General features: G+C 40.5%; 1 protein-coding gene across 4 annotated transcripts in view; it reads left to right on the forward strand.

Annotated features, from left to right (window-relative positions):
* The window catches only part of AUTS2 (activator of transcription and developmental regulator AUTS2), a 1145593-nt gene that overhangs the window by 276166 nt on the left and 849069 nt on the right, over positions 1-20358 (forward strand). For all 4 annotated transcript variants that reach the window (XM_082645103.1, XM_082645104.1, XM_082645106.1 and 1 more), the window contains exon 2: positions 6329-6541. In XM_082645103.1, coding sequence (XP_082501229.1) covers positions 6329-6541 — 213 coding nt within the window. The remainder of the gene's footprint in view (positions 1-6328; positions 6542-20358) is intronic.

Below are 20358 nucleotides of genomic sequence, written 5' to 3' on the forward strand. Positions count from 1 at the left end.
ATTTGCACTTCCCTAATGATGACTTTTGCTAAGCATCTTTTCATGTGTTTATTTATCACCCATATATCTTCTTTAGTTAAGTATTGGTTTAAATTTTTTGTCTTTTAAAAAATTGGGTTATTTTCTTTTTATGTAGTTTTGAGAATTTAAAAGAATATATTCTAGATACAAAACTTTTATCAGATATACACTTTGGAAATACTTTCTCTGTTCTGTGGCTTGTATCTTCATTTTCTTAACAGTGTCTTTTGAAGAGCAGAAGTTTTCATTTTTGATGAGGTATAATTTATCAAGTTGTTCTTTTATGGATTGTGCTTGTGGTATCTTATCTGAAAAATCTTTGCCTAACCCAGGGTTACAAAAGTTTTCTTCTAGACATTTTTTAGTTTTAGGTTTTACACCTAGGTTAATGATACATTTTGAATTAATGTTCCTAATTAGATTGAGATATGGATCAAATTATACATATCTGTTTTGCATATGGATATCTACTTGTTCCATCAACATTTGTTAAAAAGATTATTATTTCTCCACAGAATTGTTTCTGCACTTTTGCTGAAAACCAGTTGTCCATATATCAATAGGTCTATTTCTGGACTCTCTATTCTGTTGATCTGTTTCTCTATTTTTATGACAATACAGGACTGCAATTTTAATCCAACGTGAAGTATAGCAATAGGAAGCACCTTACTTGCTTCTTGCCTAACCCACTTTAGAGTAATAGCTCACCAATTTGCACGAGTTCTGGGGTCCTTTCTTAGATAATCTAACAGGTGGCAAAATGTCTGGCATATAGTAGGTATTTTGATTTTTTTTTTTTTTTTTTTTTTTGCGGTACGCGGGCCTCTCACTGTTGTGGCCTCTCCCGTTGCGGAGCACAGGCTCCGGACGCGCAGGCTCAACGGCCATGGCTCACGGGCCCAGCCGCTCTGCGGCATGTGGGATCCTCCCAGACCGGGGCACGAACCCGTGTCCCCTGCATCGGCAGGCGGACTCTCAACCACTGCGCCACCAGGGAAGCCCAAAAATTAGTTTATTTATTTATTTTTTGGTCACATCTCTCAGCTTGTGGGATCTCAGCTCCCCGACTGGGGATTGAACCCAGGCCACAACAGTGAAAGCCCAGAATTCTAACCCCTAGGCCATCAGGGAACTTTGATTTTTGTTTTTAAAAGATGAAAACATGAGGGATTATTTTTTTGAAAGCCATATTGATTATTTTATTTGTGAATTCCTATAAGTCTCCTGTACTTACTAAAAAGTTTAGGTCCTGAAAGTCTGTTCATAAGTCCATTTGTTCAAAACTCCAAAGTGGGGGACCACTGTGAACATATCCATATAGAGTTAAGTTTTAAAAACGCTGTTGTGTTTTGTTTCTCTAATTTTCACTCCTTATTATCACTGTAAACCCTTTTACTTCTTTTGCACTTAAGAGAAGTGTTGGAATCAGTGTTTGTAAAGCCATTCAAAAACAGATACAAATGCAATATAATAAACCAAGAAAGAACTTGACAGACTAAAATGACAGCACACAGCTGATAATGTCTTGTGATGGTAACAGAGAAACCACTTTTTCTTTTTCTCCGGGCTTCTTTGTTATTTTCTTTGCAAATCCCTAAGATCAAAGAACTAATAGAAGAGGTTCTGCTTAGGTTGCACCCCTCTTTCACACATGTACGTACACTTGGGCACATGCAGGGACACATATTTGTAAGTGATGGGCTGCCCTCACACTAGTTTGGCTGGAAAAATCAGATGGAGGCTCTCTTTCTAAAACCTATTTCATGCAAGGCAGGCGAATCGTGCCCTCATTTGCTGTTGTCTCTGGCTTCACCTCTAATCAGCAAATGGAGCTGTGCAGCCTACACAGGGTTCATCTGCAATTCGCTGCTCTCCCTTAGTTGGTGCAACACCGAACCATTTCATTTTGAACTTTAAGAGTGGCAGAGAAAGCCTTTAGTGGAAGATTGTAATTTGGGAGAAAGGAAAGTCAAGAGCAAGATTGCCTATTTTGAAGAAAGGCTGGGTGTTGAAGGAGATTGCCTTGGTTAGTCGGTCTCTGAGCCTCCCTCTCAGCATATGCATTGCTGTGACCATGCCCTCCATCACCAATGACCTAAAAAATCACATAATTTTAACTATTCAAGAAACCTGTTCCCCGCCTGTTGTATATAGCTTGTGCACTTACCCCCTCTATTGCCAGAAAATATGTCTAAATCTTTTTACCTCCCAGCTAGCCTTCTGTTGTTGGCTGGCTGGCTTACTTACTTCTTCTGTGATTGTCCAATGAATGCCTTAAAGCATTTTTTCCAGATCTCTTCCTTATCCTCCTGCCCCCCTCCCTTGCTAGTGTGCTAAATGCTTCCCTTGCTGAGTATGGGGCATAGTCATCTTATTTTCAAAAACCACTGTAGATAGTTCTGATAGACATTAATTTTCTTTGGGAACCGTGGTAATGACTCAACAGGCCTTTGAAAATTGCCGTTCATCAATCCTAAAAAGTTATTGTATAAACCAGACAATTTTTCTTCTTATATTGAAGCAGTACTTTATAGGCTGCCCAAGTTTCTTTATAGAAATTCTTAATAATAATTTGTTGGTGGATGGATATAGGCACATATACACATGTATGTAATCATGTGTGCAACTCTTTAGAATGTTATAAGATGAGTAGTTTATAAGCTATTTGTCTTTGAGTCTCATTTCTTACAATGGACAGTTTTTGTCATTTCACCCCCAAGACAGCCATTGAGAAATTAAGTGATTATTTTACTTGATACACAGTAAACAGTCTGTATAGGTTTATAGAGGGAACAAACAAATAGCAGCCTGTTTTTTTCAGGAACTGTTCCAAAGGGTCTATGCAGTAATTTTATAAATAAAACTGTATCTTTGAAAGTATAAGGATACTCTCTAAAGATAATCTTTGAAAACCTCTTATGTGATAAAAACTTTTAAAAGACTACATTCTTTACCTCTTAAGCTACCACCTCCATACACATATTGATCCTCTCTTTCTTCCCCTCTTCCCCTCAGACAGCCTCCAGAGTTGAAAATCTCAATATTAATTGGAGCTGAGATGATTGTATTGCTGCTGCTAAGACTACAGCAGATCTCTTACAAGCTAATGTCACGGCATGGGGTCCATTTGCTCTGTGTAGCTATTCTGTGGTGCAGTGAGAATGCCTTGATTAATATGCTACATGAAAATAAAATGGATTTGGAAAAAATTATACCATACTCTCATAAATATTAATTCACATTTGTATGGAATTGCACATAATTTTCAATGTACTTTGGAGCACCTTCAGTATGAAAAAAAGATTTGGTTTCCGAAGAGAATGGCATAATTTTTTTCTAAAAGCACAGCTGATACATTATTAAATATCATTTGTTTATTAACCCTATACTCTACATCCATATGATGTAGGGCAGTAGGTGGACAGTGTGACAAAGGTGTTTTTTTCAGCCTCTGGGGAATTTATGTATTACCCTTAGAAGTGGTACAATTTAATCATATTACATAGAAGCAGTCCACAGTGGGACTCACCTGGCTGCTTCTGCTAGTGTTGCCATTATACCTGAGTGTTTTTTCTTGACAGCTGACTAAACTGGTTACATTTGAGGCCAAATTCTGAGCAGATGTCTGACATAGCTGACTGTGGTAGTGGACATTGGACAAAGCAATAAACATAGCAGATATTTGTTGAACATTTATCGAACATTTGTCATCTGTTAGGCATAGTGTGCAAGGTTCTGAGACTGGAATTAATGGCCATGTGTACTTGCTTTGATCTCATTTTGTCCTCTAAACACTTCCTCACCACATCTTCATTACCTTGGGAGACCTGCCTCTCCAGTGGCAGAGAGTAAATCATCTGCAGTGGAAGCAGCTAGAAGTTAGACCAGAAGCTATTCATTTGCCCTGTAGGATTATTATTTTTGATATATTCTTGCCCCAAAGATAAAGCCCTTCTCCTTTTCTGGGGCTTCTTGCTATTTGCTGTGATCCTTCCTGTGTGCCAGCAGTGCCTGCTTATTTGGGTTTCTTGGTTTCTTGCTTCTATCAGCATTTCTAGCTTGCTTCACTCACTCTGTGTTAGAGACAGCTTGAGATATTAAATCACTATTGTGGTTTATAGATTTGGATATTTTAGTTGTATTATTTATTTAGCAAGCATAATTTGACCATCTATTACTTGCCTGGCTCTGTAAGTGGAGCACTGGGGTTACTGATACTTAGTACCGACCTTATTCTTTCAAAGAATCATGCTACCAGCTGCCTCAGGGCTTTTGCACAAGCTGTTCTCTCTGCCCAGACTTTCAGATCTAGGTCAAATGGCAGTCATCTCCTCAGCAACAACCCCCTCCTCTGGACTAGACCATTTCCCCCAGTTTTAGCACCCTGTTAGCTTTCCTTTAGAGCAGTTAGTTCAGTTTGCAATTATATATTTGTGTGATTTGATTAGTATCTGTCCCCTAAATTCTAAGTTCCATGATGTGGGGATTTTTCTCCCACACGATTGTTTTCCCAGCGCCTGCAGGACAGTGCTAATTTTGTACTTGGAATATACTGGGTGCACAAAAAACATTTGTTGAATGAGTGGAGACCTGAGAACAGTGCTTTGCATTACAGAATGGTCTCCCTGAACTGGCAGCCACTGGGAAGGGTTCTTGAACTAGAAAAGGGAGGGGAGTAGAAGGGTGGGCTTTTGAGGCCAAGGCAAAGCAGATGTAAAGGTCCAAGGTCCCCAAATAATGGCTGTGGCTGAATTGGGAAAGACATCAAAGAGCACCATGTGTGTCAAGTCGGGAGGGCTGAGGTATTAGGAAGACGTAGAATAGATAGATAACTGCTCCAAGAATACTGGCTATGAAGGAGAGGAAAGAGAGAGTGGTATTTTGAGAATGAGAAATGGATGAAGGGGAATGTTTGTTTTTGTTTTTACTTTATTTTTTATTTTATTTAAAAAATACATTATTTTATTTTGGGCTGCGTTGGGTCTTAGTTGAAGCAAGCGGGATCTTTCGTTGCAGCATGCATGCTCAGTAGTTGCAGTGTGTGGGCTCCAGAGCGCATGGGCTCTGTAGTTGCAGCACGTGGGCTCTCTAGTTGTGGCATGCGGGCTCAGTAGTTGCGGTGCGTGGGTTTAGTTGCCCCACGGCACGTGGGATCTTAGTTCCCTGACCAGGGGTCAAACCTGTGTCCCCTGCATTGGAAGGCAGATTCTTAACCACTGGACTACTAGGGGAGCCCCTGGTTTTACTTTATTTTTAAATGTGTGTTTAGGACCACAGAAGCTGAGAAATTGTGTGCAGATGAGGCTCCAGGAAGGAACATTTTCACTGTAAAGAGGAACATATCTATTCATTAACAAATGATTGAGTGTCAAATCATTTTAATGTTATTGCTTAATGTGTACATTTCTTAGGGTTCTAAGGACTTTCACATATATTGTATCAGGTCATATCTGAGTCCATTTGCATATGGGCTCAGAGTTGCAGTGACTTACTCCAAGTTTCATAATGAATAATGTCAGCGTCAGAGCTCAAACCCATGCCTTTTGGTATCTCAGGATGTCCTGACCTGCCTCAAGGCACAGAACTCACCTATGTCATGTGGCCTGAAATGCTTGCCTGTAGTTCCTACAGGTGCTGCTCCCTATTCCAGAACATCCATGATCCTTCTCCCACCCTCCCCCATCCCCCAGCCACACACAGGAATAAATGAAAAGTTGCTGTTGATCTTGGTGATAATATGGTTGTTACATATTGCAAAGAAGATGAGAATTAAGGATGCTCAGAGGATCTTGTGGTAAAAATATAATGCATTAAGGAAACATTTTAATCATGTGAATTGACAGTTTCTTTCTTGCTGGCTCACATCCACCTGGCCCTGGTATGTTCAGTCTTGTGCTGATTTTTTTGAATTGCGTATACACTTAGTACTCCTTTTCTGAAACGTAATTGATGTACCATCTTGGGAAGTGAGCCTATTAAGCCTCCTCAGGGAATAGCATGCGCTGGACCTAGTGCAGAGCCAGATGGAAAGCTACTATCCCAGGCAGCAGTGAAAGCACTTTTAATGGACAGATACTTTGTGCTTTGTTGAGCTTTTTTTCCCCCAACAAGAATAGAAAGGATATATTTGTGGCATTAAGGAGTCAGAAAAATTGAGAGCCATGTTTCTTAGTTTTAGGTAGTCTCATACCCCACTTTCTTGCCTTTACTCCCTCCCTTCTAGTAACCCCATTTAGCCTCTGTTTTGGGTGTGACGCTAGCTACCTATGTAACCACCACTTTCCTTTCCTTCTCTTTTTTTCTACAGAAAGATGTAGCACTTAAGCCTCAGGAACGCGTGGAGAAACGCCAGACCCCTCTGACCAAGAAGAAACGGGAAGCACTTACCAACGGCTTGTCCTTTCATTCCAAGAAGAGCAGACTCAGCCACCCACACCACTACAGCTCAGACCGGGAAAATGACCGCAATCTCTGCCAGCACCTCGGGAAGAGAAAGAAAATGCCGAAGGGACTCAGACAGGTGAGGAAGCTTAGGGTTTGTTCATTCCTGTGGCTGCTCTTCCTCAGGTGCCTGCTTCTCTGTGGTTCTTCCTAACAGGTGGAGAAGATATTATCCTTGCTGGGTGCCGGAGGGCTGCCCTGCTGTGTGTTTGCTTCTAAAAGAATATACCAAACCAAGCTCATTGTTTTTATCACAGTTTGAAACTTTAGCACAGTACCCTTTCAGTCACATGTGCTCTGTGTAACAAAGCCTGTTGCTGGCGCTACTGGCGTTGAGGGCAGACTAACGGAAGTCTTGGTGATGGTCCAGGTAGACTGGCTTGCAGGGAGAGATCCTCTGAGGTAAAACAAAGGAAGCAGGCAGATTTGTTGAAATACACTGCGTATCTCAAGGTTTTGAGGTGCTAAAAATGGTTATCTGCATGCAGGCAGTACCCTGCATAAGATTTATATTTTCCAGGGAAGCCCAAATACTGTGGCATGTGGGAGAGCACTGGAGGAAATGAGTTTGCCTTCTGGTTCTTCAGGTGTCCTCCACAGCCTATAATTCAGGACTGTCTTTGTGATCTGCTGATTGTATGAAAGTCTGGTAGTGGGGCTTACTGGGCTGTTTAATAATTAGGTTTCAATGATCCACAAGAAAATACAGCTCTTTGCATTTGGGGAGCCTTTCTGACTGTGGAAATCCCCATATGAGATAGATTAATAATGAGAAATGAAGCTGTTTATAGCAATTTTTCGGCACAAATCCGGAGGCTTTAGCACCTGCTGAGTTACCTGTGTCCTGGGTGTGTTTTGTTTGTTTTTGGAGGGACCGCTGGGTGGGATTGACTATCACTTGAAGGAAGCAGAGGAAGGGAGTGTGGTTCACAGAGCAGGTGCTGCTAATTAGAAGCTGAACAGGTAATTCCTAGTTTGCAGATGTTTCTCTGCAGAGGGAAGAGATCTAGGATCAGACAAAACAGTGGTTCTAAAACCTCACAGATCATTAGAATCATAACATGAGCCTTATTAAACACATATTCTAGCTCTACCCTAGAACCTGATGAACCAGAATCGCTAGGGGTTTAGGCACAGAAGTTTGTCATCTCAAATTTCCTATTTGATAATGGTCAAGCCAGTTTGGAAATTTTTCTTATAAAGAATCAAGAATATATTTTTGGTGATGAATTTCAGTTAAAAGATTTGAAAGATCAAAGTCCTTAATAAGATTTAGTGGGCAGTTTGGTGTCAGAGTGGAACTTGATGGGTAAACTTCTGAGAAAATACCTAGAGTGGTGGATTTCAGCATGGACTCAGGAGGATCTCAGGGAAGTATCCCCAACTCTGACACACATGGTGGTTTTTCTTTGTCCTGAAATGAAATGCCAGGTTAGAGTTATAATGGTTATTATTAACATTTATCTGATGCATAGCATGGTACAGTCGTTCAGTGTGGGAGTTTGTGTAGTATAATCTACAATTTTCACAACAACCCTGGTTAGTAGATGGTATTATGGTTACTTTACAGATGGGAAAACTGGGGCTTAAAGAAATAAAGTGACTTGTCTGAGGCCACTTAACAGTGAGGTACAGAACTAGGGTTTAGGCCCAGATTTCTCTGCCTTTCTCTGTTTTCCCTGTATATTCTGCTTCCCTTGTTTGAGATAAGGACTCCAAGTCGTGGGATGCAGGGAGTCTACAAGTATTTTTAGAAACTACATGAGTTGGTTTGGGGGAGTGATTGTGGTCATAGAAATGGCCTATGAAAGCTCAAGAAGAAAACAGGACAACCTATCAAGTACAGAGAGCAGAGCTTGGAAAGTTGAAGGCAACCACATTTGGATGAAGATTTAAAAAAAAAAACTTTTTGTTTTTTTTTGACAGCGAGTGGGGTGAGGGAGGAAGGGCTGGGTTCTATAAAAGATAGTTTTCCTGTGGTATTTGTGACTTCCAACTCATGCCTCTCCATGTGAGATATGTAGCAAAAGTGATTATTCCCGATGGAGAGAGGTTGCAGTGTAACCACTGCCTCTCCAACAGGGTGGGAGGAGGGCTTCTTACCCTTTCAGACAAGAAATCAATTTAATTCTGAGCTTACACACAGCTGTGGTTCCTCATCCTTGACTCTCTTACTCCCATACTTGATCTGACTTTTCTGTTCTCTGTCTTCAAAATCCTTCTTTCTACTCTGTCCTCTAGTGAAAGAGTTTATGATCTTACAAGGCAAGGACTTGTATATCTCAAATTCGAGTAGCTTTTTGGTCTTAATTATCCATCTTCTGGTACTAATGGTATTTGAAATCAGAGCTATCCTTATTTCAGGGAAAATATTTGAAAAGCAATTAGTTTGACTTACTTTTTATGAATCATGGAGAAGGAAAGAATGAATCGTATCTTTGGCCTATATAGGAGTTTTAAAAATAAGTGGTGTTTTCTTATCTTCAGTGTTGATGCCAAAAAGTATACTATCCAGTGTTATTTTTTTTAGTAGGAAGGGAAACAGAAGTTGATAATTGAGGTAAAGCTGTAATACTTTCATTTATAATATTCCTAGCATCATATGTGTTATTATGAAACCCTGAATAAATCACTGTCTGTTGCTGCCCATCTGTAAAATGAGAGATTTGGATTAGAAGGTTTCTCAGTTCCATGATTTTTTAAGTTTTTGAATAACACAGATATATAGTGTTGCTGAGGTCTGTAAAGGAAGACCATAGTAGGTCTGAAAGTATTTAGTTTTGGAGTCTGTAACTGGTTGGCTCTATGAAGACATTAAAGGAGAGTGAAGAAAAAAAAGCTCCAGCTGAGCTTGTACCCATCCTGATGAAGCAGTATATTTTGCCCATGCTCTTCTGCATTTCCATACTGTTAAAAGAAAGTGTTCTAAGTAGTAACCACCCCAATGGAACTTACTTGTTGGATTATGTTTTTAAGTATAAATACATACTGACCTAGAAGATGCTGAGCTGGCAACTGTCTTGTAAAATGGTTGCACTTTTTTATATGGCAAATTTGAATTTTCTTCTTAATTTCCAAAGGGGTTTTAAAAAATGAAGAAAGGAGTGTTATACAAAAGAGTACATGTCTTTCTGACTCCCCTATGCTTATGTTTGTCCTACACAGAACTGTTTGCCCACGATGTGAGTACTCAAACATTATGTTAAAAAGTTTTGGCTCTTACTAATAAGGAAATGGTAGGTTGTTTTTTGTTTGTTTGTTTGTTTTCCTACTTTGACTTGGGAGCGGGAAAATCAAAACAGAGGTTGATAGGTCCTCTGCATAAGGATCTTTACTCTCTAACTGGGAAACTACTGAAGAGCATATTGAAGTCATGTGCTGCCAAACCTTCCAACCGACCGAGCCTTAACTTCCGCAGAAGGGTTTTGGGAAAACTTAACTCCTCTGAGGACTTTGAGTTTAGTTTTCTTTCAGTATGTCTAACTTCTAGACCACAGGGGATGCTTTAAAAATTTAGTACTTTGTAGTTGAAAACACTGAGCAGAGGGGTTTTAAAAATAGAAAAGAGATGAGGAAAAGTTGATAACGGTTCAGAGAACTCTCAGATTTGGCTCTGAGTGGCTATTTCTAAACCTTCATTTAGTCCATTAGTCTGTCCCATCTTTCTCTAGTATGAACTGAACCAGAGGAAATAGGCTTAAGTGAGCTAGGAGGAATTTTTAGGTTATATGAACTCTTCTAACTAACAGACACAGGATGGATCATCAAAATAAATTCCGGAGTCTCCCTCCTAACTGAATTTTAAGTACCAAAAAGCCATTCATCTAAGGACAGAATTTCCCAGAGAGAGGCAACCTGTTGAGATAGCTTCTAGCCATAGGAGAACACTATTTGGGAGGAAAATAAAGGAATTCAGGAATATTTCAGGAGCCCGGCAGTTAGACTCTAACCTTGTTGGTGAGAATGGCTTATGTGGGAATGCCTTACGTGGTTTAAAAATCTTTATACAAATTGATCTGGGTAGGTGTTGCTTGTAAGGAATGGAAATTTGCTCCTCTCTCTGAAAGTCTAGTATGGCGGAGTCAAACTTGGTGGAGGATTAATAGCTGACATTGTAGATATCAAAGATGTATACTGATTTCTAGGAAGAGGAGGGATTGATCCCAGTGCCAAGTCTTTAGAATTAGAGCTCTTGTTTCGTTTTGTTTTGTTTGCGGTACACGGGCCTCTCACTGTTGTGGCCTCTCCCGTTGCGGAGCACAGGCTCCAGACTCGCAGGCCCAGCGGCCATGGCTCACGGGCCCAGCTGCTCTGCGGCATGTGGGATCTTCCCGGATCAGGGCACGAACCCGTGTCCCCTGCATCGGCAGGCAGACTCTCAACCACTGTGCCACCAGGGAAGCCCAGAATTAGAGCTCTTGTTTAAAGCTTTTCGTGGTGGCTGTGTCTGCTTTGTGTATTGACATTGCATGTTCACCTTATTTGGAGTAAGTGGTTGTGTTGGTCAAGGGCCCAGGTAACTAAGCCACCAGCTGAGCTTGCACCCATCCTGATGAAGCAGTATATCTTGCCCATGCTCTTCTCCTTTGAGAGCATTTACTACCAGAGACGGATCCTTTATTTCAGTGGACTCACTCAGATTGTTGGAAGACTTCTTGGTGACATTGGTTACTAGTAGAAATTAATTTGTGGAGGAGGATTTATAATGGAAAACTTTGATTAAGCAGACCCAGTTCAAGTCACATTGCTGAAGACCTTCTAATTAGTTCTGGGTGGAAATCCAGGCTGAAATCACATAGGTATTTATCCAGTTTGACACTAGAGCCTACAGGTTTCTGGAAATCAGAGCATTTGAAACACTAGTGTAATTAGGTGTTATACTTTAGTAATGAAAAGACATGCACTTTGCTAGGTGCTCTTTCATAAATACATTTGTTATAATGGTTAAATGACTGAAGGTATATTGAGCTGGTATCAAGAAATGTGAGCTGCAGTTAAATCATTTTTACTTCATACTTCAGAGTTTCAAGTTTAATGTGTTACTTGGGATTTCATTTGCTTTTTAAAAATTGTGTAGTCACGAGAAGGTTACAAATTGAGGTATTAAAGAAAATTCTTTATTTTTCCTCCCGATGCATTTAAGTTGCACACTGCTTCTCTTCCTTTGCCAAAACTACAGAAATAAGAATAAAAACATATAAGGAAAGACTGGGAGCAGGAATGGGGAAGGAGATTGGCTTATAATTGCTCTTGGAATCTTGATTGACTTGAAATAAGGATAAGATGCCAGTTTTTAACATCTGGTTTTTGAGGAACCTCCAACCCAGGCCGATCTCTTTTCAGAATTAGATGTGTATTATATTGGAGGTATTTGTTTGGTATTTGGAAACCTGCGACTATTATAACAACAGACTATGTGAAGGTTTTTGGTGTCCCCCCACCCCCACCCTTGGGCTTTAGAAGCAGTGAGTTTATTTTTTGAGTTCTAGACTTTTTGTTTTGTATCTTCTTTTTTTTTTTTTAATGTTAGGGGTAGGGTTTTTTGTTTTTTGTTTTTTGTTTTTTTTGGCTGGAGCGGGGGCCACTCTTCATTGCGGTGCGCGGGCCTCTCACTGTCACGGCCTCTCTTGTTGCGGAGCACAGGCTCCAGACGCGCAGGCTCAGCAGTTGTGGCTCACGGGCCCAGTTGCTCCACGGCATGTGGGATCCTCCCAGACTCAGGCTCGAACCCGTGTCCCCTGCATTGGCAGGCAGACTCTCAACCACTGCGCCAACAGGGAAGCCCCTGTATTGTGTCTTTTGACCCCGTACATTGTTGTCTGGGATATATTCTGTTGGCCCTGCATGTTGGTAAGAGTGAGCATAAATATCACTTGACTTCTGTGAGACAGATGTTTGAAGTGAGGTGGCCAGTAATAAATTTTATCCCAAGTGATGTATATAACTCTTAATTAAAATTTAGTAAAAATTGACCAAAAAGAGGACATAGCACATTGACTACCATCTCATAAAATAAAACCCATAGAGAGAAAATAGGCTGAATTGGAAAAGGAACTGCAATTAAAAGAATGGACAGTAACGCAGCTCCAGTGGTCCTGAGACCTGTAGAAATTGTTTAATAAAACAGTGACATTCACTAATCCCAAAGTAGGAATTTGTTATATGTATGTGTGTGTGGAGTTTTATCAAGGGCCATTTAAATATACTAAATATACTATATATTCTTAGAGGAGTAAGATGGGCAGTGACAGAAATCATTCTCAACTCTACCTACTGTAAATTCCTACAATACTGGTGATTGAAGGGTGAGGCAGCATGTTTTTCTCTTTACAAGATTTAGACACTACACTTTGGATACTTGATGAAGGTAGACAGACTCCCTTTATTTATATTAAAACTGCATTCTGTGTTAATTTAATGGTAGCTTTTCCCTCTTCTGAAGATACAGTGTTGTCTGCATGTGGCCAGATCTTAGCTACAGAATGTGAAATAAGCCTCCATGTTTTCTGCATTCTAATCTCCACTTACAGCAGTCCCATCTCCACACAAGTCTGTACATGACAGGTAATGAGTGGGAGGTGGGAGTGGGTAGGTGGCTGTGTGGTTTGCAGTGGTGTCAGTTGGGGAGCTGAGCAGATGGTTGTGATAGCCACGTGTTGCGAGATTCCCGTGGGAGTTGATGGTGGTGACAGGCGACTCACAATGTGCTATTTACAGTTTGGGTTTACAGTCTTTCAGTGACATCTGAATGCTCTTTAGCAACTGCTTTCATTACTGCCTTTCGAGGAGCTGCTAATTGAAAATGAAATTGTGGGTGGGCTTTAAGGCAGGCCCAGGCAACTCTGTGTGGTAAATGTTACTTGAGAACTGTTGGATATTTTAAGGCCCAATTTGTAATTCTTCTTCCAAGAAGGAAAAGCTAAAGGTGCGTTTGAAGATTCAGTATGTGCACATAGGCAGAGCCGAATGTCTCATCCTGCCCAGAGAGCCAAATGTGGACTCACTGGGCTGGAAAACAAGCCATCTGCCCAGGGCTCACCTTTGTATGGTTTCCTTTAAATGTGTATAACCGTGTAAGGTTCTTATTTTAAACCTGCTAACATCTTGTAATTGCCGTGAGTTTTTTGTAGGACATCATCCTTCTTTCTGCCTCTGCTGTTTGTATAGTTACTGTGCAGGAGAAAATGATGATCTGATCTCTTGAACTTTGAGATATTATATTCAAGGTCTTGCATACAACTTTTCTTCCTATAAACCTTTTCCTATCATACAATTCTGTTGAAGGCATTTGGGGCCTCCAAGCACAATGAGGGAAGAGGAGGATGGAGGATTAGATTGAACTTTGTGGATGATGTTCTTGATTCTCTTACGGCTGCCTCCAGCTGCGGGATTGTCATTTGTACCTCATCTTCAGAGTTTGTTAGCTAAAGCATCAGTAGCATTTCTGAAATGGTAGCTTTTGTAAGTGTTTACATGTTGAATTGTTTTATTGCCCATACTCAAACTAGCTTTGCACGGAGAAATCTTGTGCTGAACAAGGAATGACCTCCCTCTTGGAAGTGCTGTTAGCTTTCTTTTTAATTAAATATGAAGATAGATACAACATTACTGCATTCTTTTTAGCTTTCCCTTGAACATTTCAGTGAATACTGTGAGACAAAACCATACTGAATTATATGCTTTGTTTGAGTAGGGCCGATATTGCTTTTAGAGAGTCCCTGAGGGGCTGAGGGGACCTTGATGACACACCCCTTGCTGTACTTAACCCTCAGTCCCATTAGACCTGCTTTGCCACAGGAACCCAACTGTTTTAATGTGCTTGAGTTACTGCTGGGTCCTAATGATGTTTAAAAGACCCTATTTGGGTATTCTAAATGAATTCTGGAGCATTTTGTCTCTTGATGCAAACCGTGATGATTTTGTACCAAGCAATATAACAGAGTTCTTTCAGGAGCTCAGGGTCTTTTCACACCTAGAGGTGTGTGTCCTTATACTGGTGTTCACAAACACACACACAGGAGCAGAAACCAAAATGGCTCACACACTCGGGCCAAGTCCTGTCCGGGCCTGCCTGGTGTCTTTCAGGAGGCCCAACAAGCTCTGCCATGGGACCTGCGGAAACACTTGACCTGCATTCATTGATCACAGCTCTGCAGAAGCTGCCACTTCTCCTGTGCCTCTGCCTACAGTGACGCCGTTATTGCTGGTCATTCTGTGACCACTGTGCACCTGCGATTGCTCAGGAAGCACTCACATCACCACATGTCTTGAAATCATGTAGTGCAAGGCTGGCCGGTCCTAATTGCTAGTAATGGTTCTGAGTGGCTGAGATTGGCTATGATTAGATTGAGAAGCAATTAGCTGCATTTTATGGGTGGGAACATACAGAATAATGTTTCTCAAAGGGTGGTCTTCAGACCACCTATGTCAGAACAACCCTGGGGCTTTTATTAACATGCAGATTTCTAGACAGCACCTCTGACTGGTGGAGCCACAGTCCCTGGGATGGGGGTCACAGTGTGACACCAAGTTCCTTAAGCAACTCCAATGCAGGTGCTGCAAGAATCATACTTTTAGTAAACTGAATCGTGTTTTGTTTTGTTTTTTTAGAAAAGAGAAAGGGAACATTACTGTGCTATTTGCAAAACTTGTAACAAATCTTAAAGTTTTTAAGCCATATCCTGTTTGAAATAATTTTACCAATACTAGGACCATATTCTTGTTCTGTATATTTACTAATGGAATTCTTTTTCAAAATATTATTGGAAAAAAAGAGAAATGTTTCTTCCGAATACTATAGACATTACATTATAAAAAATGTTTTCAAAATGGCTGCTTTTTGGTAGCTTACTAGAATGTAGCCTCAGTAGAATAATTATGTTGTATTCTTCTCTCTTATATCCACAAGCTCCCTCAAAGAACACAGCTTTTTATACATCTGGTAACTGGAGTTTATTCATTACTCTTTCTTTTAGTTTCCTTTTTTTTTGGCTACACCATGCAGCATGGGGGATCTTAATTCCCTGACCAGCGATCAAACCTGTGCCCCCTGAAGTGGAAGTGCGTAGTCTTAACCACTGGACCGCCAGGGAAGTCCCTTTTAGGTTCCCCTTATTGCTTTCTTCTTTCAGCACCACAGTGGTATTTCGCTCTTAAGGTTTATAAATTTTATGAATCCTCCATATTATAAAAATTGGTGGTATTTGGTGGCAGTATTGGGGGGTAGGTGTGAATTAAATCTGAAAATATTGCCTAGGTATCAGTTGAGCCTAAAGACCATTAACTGTTCTTCATTAGTAAGAAAACTTCAATATAATAAAATTTTATACTTGAATTTCTGGTTTGGGTTCCACAAATTCAAAAGGAAATATTTTCCTTCTAAAACCAGACAGAACAAAAGCCCTCAGAAGAAATTTTAAGTAGCAAAATGTAGATTTAGGATTTAACAATTGCCTGAGGTGTGTCAACAGTGGGTAGCATTTGTTTTTAATGCATTGCTATGAGACCAGAAATACTGTTCCCCTGGAGATGAGTGCAAAATGATCTCCTGAACAGTTGCTAATGAAATTATCACACTGTATGAATAAGACTGTTGATAACAACTTCTGATGTAAAAAAATACTGTCATCAAATTTCTCTAAGAAATAATGTGGATGATGGGAAAAGCCCCTGCCTCTCAGGTGAAATATAAAGCTGGGTAATGGGCCCAGCTCACATTGCTAGAAGGCTGAATGGTACTTTCTGAAACTTAAGCAGCCCACTTGCATAATTTATCATCACCTGCCTCCTACCTCCTCGTATTAAAACTCTAAATTTATATTTCTCAAATGAATATGGCAGTGGGGAGGATTAGGGCGAGGCATTCGGGGGCTGTGATTATGTAGCTATGTGTGAAGGGGGATATATTGGGATCATGTAGGGAGTCTGTGCCAGCTGCCCCCTTGGTTCCCTAGGTAGAGTGAGGAGACAACTTGACATACCAGAATACTGAGAGAGAAGGATATGGAGTTTAAAAAACCTTTCCCTGATGATTCTGACCCCGCTGTTTTCTGCCTCCTCTTAAACCTGATGGCCCATCTTTCTTCTTCCTTTTCTATCTTGGAGCTTGTCTTCAGGCTAGACTTTCAGCTTTGGGGCTTTCATCTCACTCTCTCCTTCCCTTCAAATTCTCTTGCTTGCTTCTCCACCCAGTCAGGATTGCATGGGAAACCACTTAGATTTGCTCTTAAAGTTACAAAATGCCTTTGCCACCTGGTTCCTTGCTCCCTTGACCATGCTGGTCCTTTCCCCTCAACATTTATACTGATCATCTTACCTGGATTCTTAGCATAGTTCAGCATTGTTTTGCTCATTGCTATTTACTCTCCTGTTCAAAAAGTTTCAGTGACCCTCCATAGCCAGTGAAATAAAATCAAAGCCCCCTTAGTGTAGGACCTCCTGGATCCCAAGTTTGCTTCAAATACCTTTCCAGCCTCTTTCTGCTCTCCATAAACATCAAACCGTTGCTGCAGTTGCTGTTATTTGCAAGAGCCCTGTGTTTCCTCCTCACTGCTAAGCCTGTGCTTATGCTGTTCCCTTCATTTGGGATGGCCTTCTTCAATAGTCATATTTATCTTCTTCAAATCTACTTCTTCCTTGGAGCTTCAAATCTACTTCTTCCTTGAAGCTTTTATCATCTTTTCTCTCCAAATTAATTGCATTTTCTTCAGAACTCCCATGATCCTCTGTTTATAACTAGGGTGACCCCAGAATTTATCGCCTCATGTAGGACATTTCTGAGAGTGAAAGGGGGTACTATGAATAATTACCTTGGAACAATAAGCATAAATCAGGACTTCCTGGAAAATTAGGATTACACGGTCACTGTCTTTATAATTCACTTTGACCTTTTTCATTTTGTACCCTGTTTTAGAGTTGGTTGAATACACATCCTTCTCCCCACCTAAAGTCAAGCTTCCTGAGGACATTACTCTGTGACACAACAGGGGGCCCAGGCTTGTGCTGCATGTAGGAAGTAAAACCCTTGAAACCCGTTTCAAGGCTATCCCTGCCTGGAAAACCTAAGATACCTTTCGTGTTTCCCGTTTCTGTTGTCGAGCCCTTGCAATCCATTCTCCATACAACCACCAGCGTGAGCTTTTAAAAATATACATTCGATCATATTATTCCCAGATGTGAATTCACTCAGTGTCTTCAAATTAAAATTCGGATTCCTGTGGGCTCTAGTGCCTGGCTCTCCAGTGCTCTTTCTTCAGCTTCATGTCTTGCTCACTGGGTCCTGTCCCTCTGTCCTTCCATCATTTCCTCCAACATGTCAAGCTCTCTCCCGCCTCAGGGAGCTTACACACGTTGTTCTCTCTGCCCAAAGTGCTCTTCCCACTGCTCTTTGCATCATGGGGTCCTTCTCGTCTTTTAGGCTTGAGCTGAAATGTCAACTTCTCAAAGAGGCTTTTCCTGACCATAATGTTCACTCCAGGGTCTCCCTTTAGTCCCTTCTCCTTTGCACCCACCTTTTTAGTTTCCTAACACTTAGCACAATTTATAATTACAGACTTTTCCATTCTGTATCCTTCTTTCTGCCCCTTCTGCTAGACTCCAGGCTCTGCTGAGGCAAAGTACCATAGCCATTTTCTCCACCATAGTGTTTCTAGCACATTGCCTGGCATATAGAAGAAGGTGCTTCATAAATTAAGGTTGAATGATTGGAGGTTGAAATAATAATTATTTTTGCAATTGATGACATTGCTAATTGCACGCTCTTGTTACATTCCAACGTTAATTGCTTACAGCAGAAAAAAAAGCCAATACAGTATGACCTTTGTTTTCCCTCTCTGGGGATGTGACTGTAAAATGAGATACTGATGATCAGCAGATACACACCAGGCAAAGATTTAATCCAAGAAGTCACTGCCCTTCTGGTGGATGGCGACTGCTGTTCTCCCATGGAATGTATCGGCAGTCTGTCGTTCCAGTGTCCTGCCCATCAGTATGGTGAAATTGCTACTGCAGCCAAGAAAAGCTGGCCCAGGGAAACTGCAGCATTCCATTTTTCAGAGATCATCCCAAAGAGACTAGACAAGCAGCAGAGGCAGAGGGGATGGTGGGTGGGAGTGAGGTGGAATTTACTGAGTCCTCTTTTACATGCAAATATTTTGTGTGGGGTTCTCCATTTTTACCATAAAAGTACAAACTAGTATCAAAGCATGAATAGCATGTCTTTGCACTGTAAAATTATTGTCCCACATGCCCTGTGTCTAAAATATTTTGACTTTAGAAAACAGTTTCATGTCATTTCCTTGTAAATTGGCCTAATTAATCCATTCTCCCCATAGTCGCTGTTTCGGCAAACATTGACTGAGCATTCTTTGTGTGCAAACCTTATATGAGAGACTCTGACATAACGGAAGGGATGTATAACCATGATAACTCTGCGCTTGATGCGTTCACAGCTTAGTAGATCCATCCTGACCTCATGGAGAACTCTCAATGTAAGTGAGGCTGAGACTGGTGCATTAAGTGTAATTCAAAGGGAGACACGGTTGAGCATCTCTTAAAGAATGAATACCTTCAGACACGTGTACTAATGTCCTTTTCGTTTCTTTCCTGCCATGCCATTCCCCTCTGCCTTTTTAAGAAAATCATGAGAATAATGTTCTGTCCTACTGAAGGCATCAGTAACTGATAGAAACAGCGCTGTGTTGTTTATCAATTCTCTTGGGTTCTTAGTTTTACAAATAAAGGCTTTGGCATTCTCAACTTTTACTTCAGGTGCAGTTTACTAGGAATTACCTGGCCCAGTAATTTTACTAAAATCTTAATGGCTTGCCAGTGTTTCCAGAAACTGCCATTGTTTTTGACAGACATGGATCACAAAAATAGGTGGTCCTATTCTAGATTATTTCTAAAAATAACCTAAATTATTCTAGAAAAATATTTTCTAGAAGTGGTTTTGCTGTGTTTATAAGCCCAGTTGTAACTTCTTACTCTTGGAACTCGGTATGGGAAAGTCATGTTTCCATCAAAAGATGGAGCTTTTTATGCTAATCTGCACAAAACATAAACTCTCTCTCGTTTTCTGTCATTTCTGTTTACTGGAGGTAGACAGTTATTTTCAATGCAAGCAGAACTTCAAAAATTCTTAAATATTTAAAAGGAATATTTGTATAGGTATTTAGGTCTCAAATTTATAGGGAGAATACTGATGGGAGATTGTACAATTAGTGATCCCAGGAGTAGATTATGGAGCAGTTACAAATTTACTAGCAAGTTATTTTTTCTTCTAGAAGATAATTTGTAAATTGCTTTTTGTTTTTGGAAACACTACCTTTCTTGGAAAGTGTTAGAAATGGTGGTTTCCTGGTGAATTTCTCAAAAAACTATTCTATAAAGTTCACTCCCCCTCTCACACTACTCGCTTTCCCTTGGTGTCCATTCATTAAATATTTATTGACCATATACTCCTGTAGGCAGACATAATTTTAGCTGCATATAGCAAACAAAATGACAAAAGTCTCTGCCTTGGAGGAAGTTACATTCTGGTGGATTCAATCTTTTTAGCTGTAAATTCCATTTAAAGGTCCAACCCAGACCTTTCTTCTCAGCTTCCAGTTTCATAAATTCAGGTGCTTATCACTTTTTTGTTTCCCAACCTGGATCATTCATAAGCATTTCAAATTCAGCATTTTTCACATTGAACTCTACAATAGTTGTCCTAAGTTTGCTCTTCCTCTTCAATTTCCTCACTTAGTTAATGTGCACAGCGTCTGCTAAACATCCAAGCCATAAATCTTCTCCTGCTAGAAACCTGGAAGTCATACTCTTTTCCCCTTCACTCCTCATATCCTCACATCCTCTAGATTTATGTCCTATGTATTTCTCATCAGTCCCTCTCCATTT

This window comes from Mesoplodon mirus (genome assembly GCF_964341445.2).
Source record: "Mesoplodon mirus genome assembly, chromosome: 15".
In the NCBI taxonomy this organism is placed as follows: Eukaryota; Metazoa; Chordata; class Mammalia; order Artiodactyla; family Ziphiidae; genus Mesoplodon; species Mesoplodon mirus.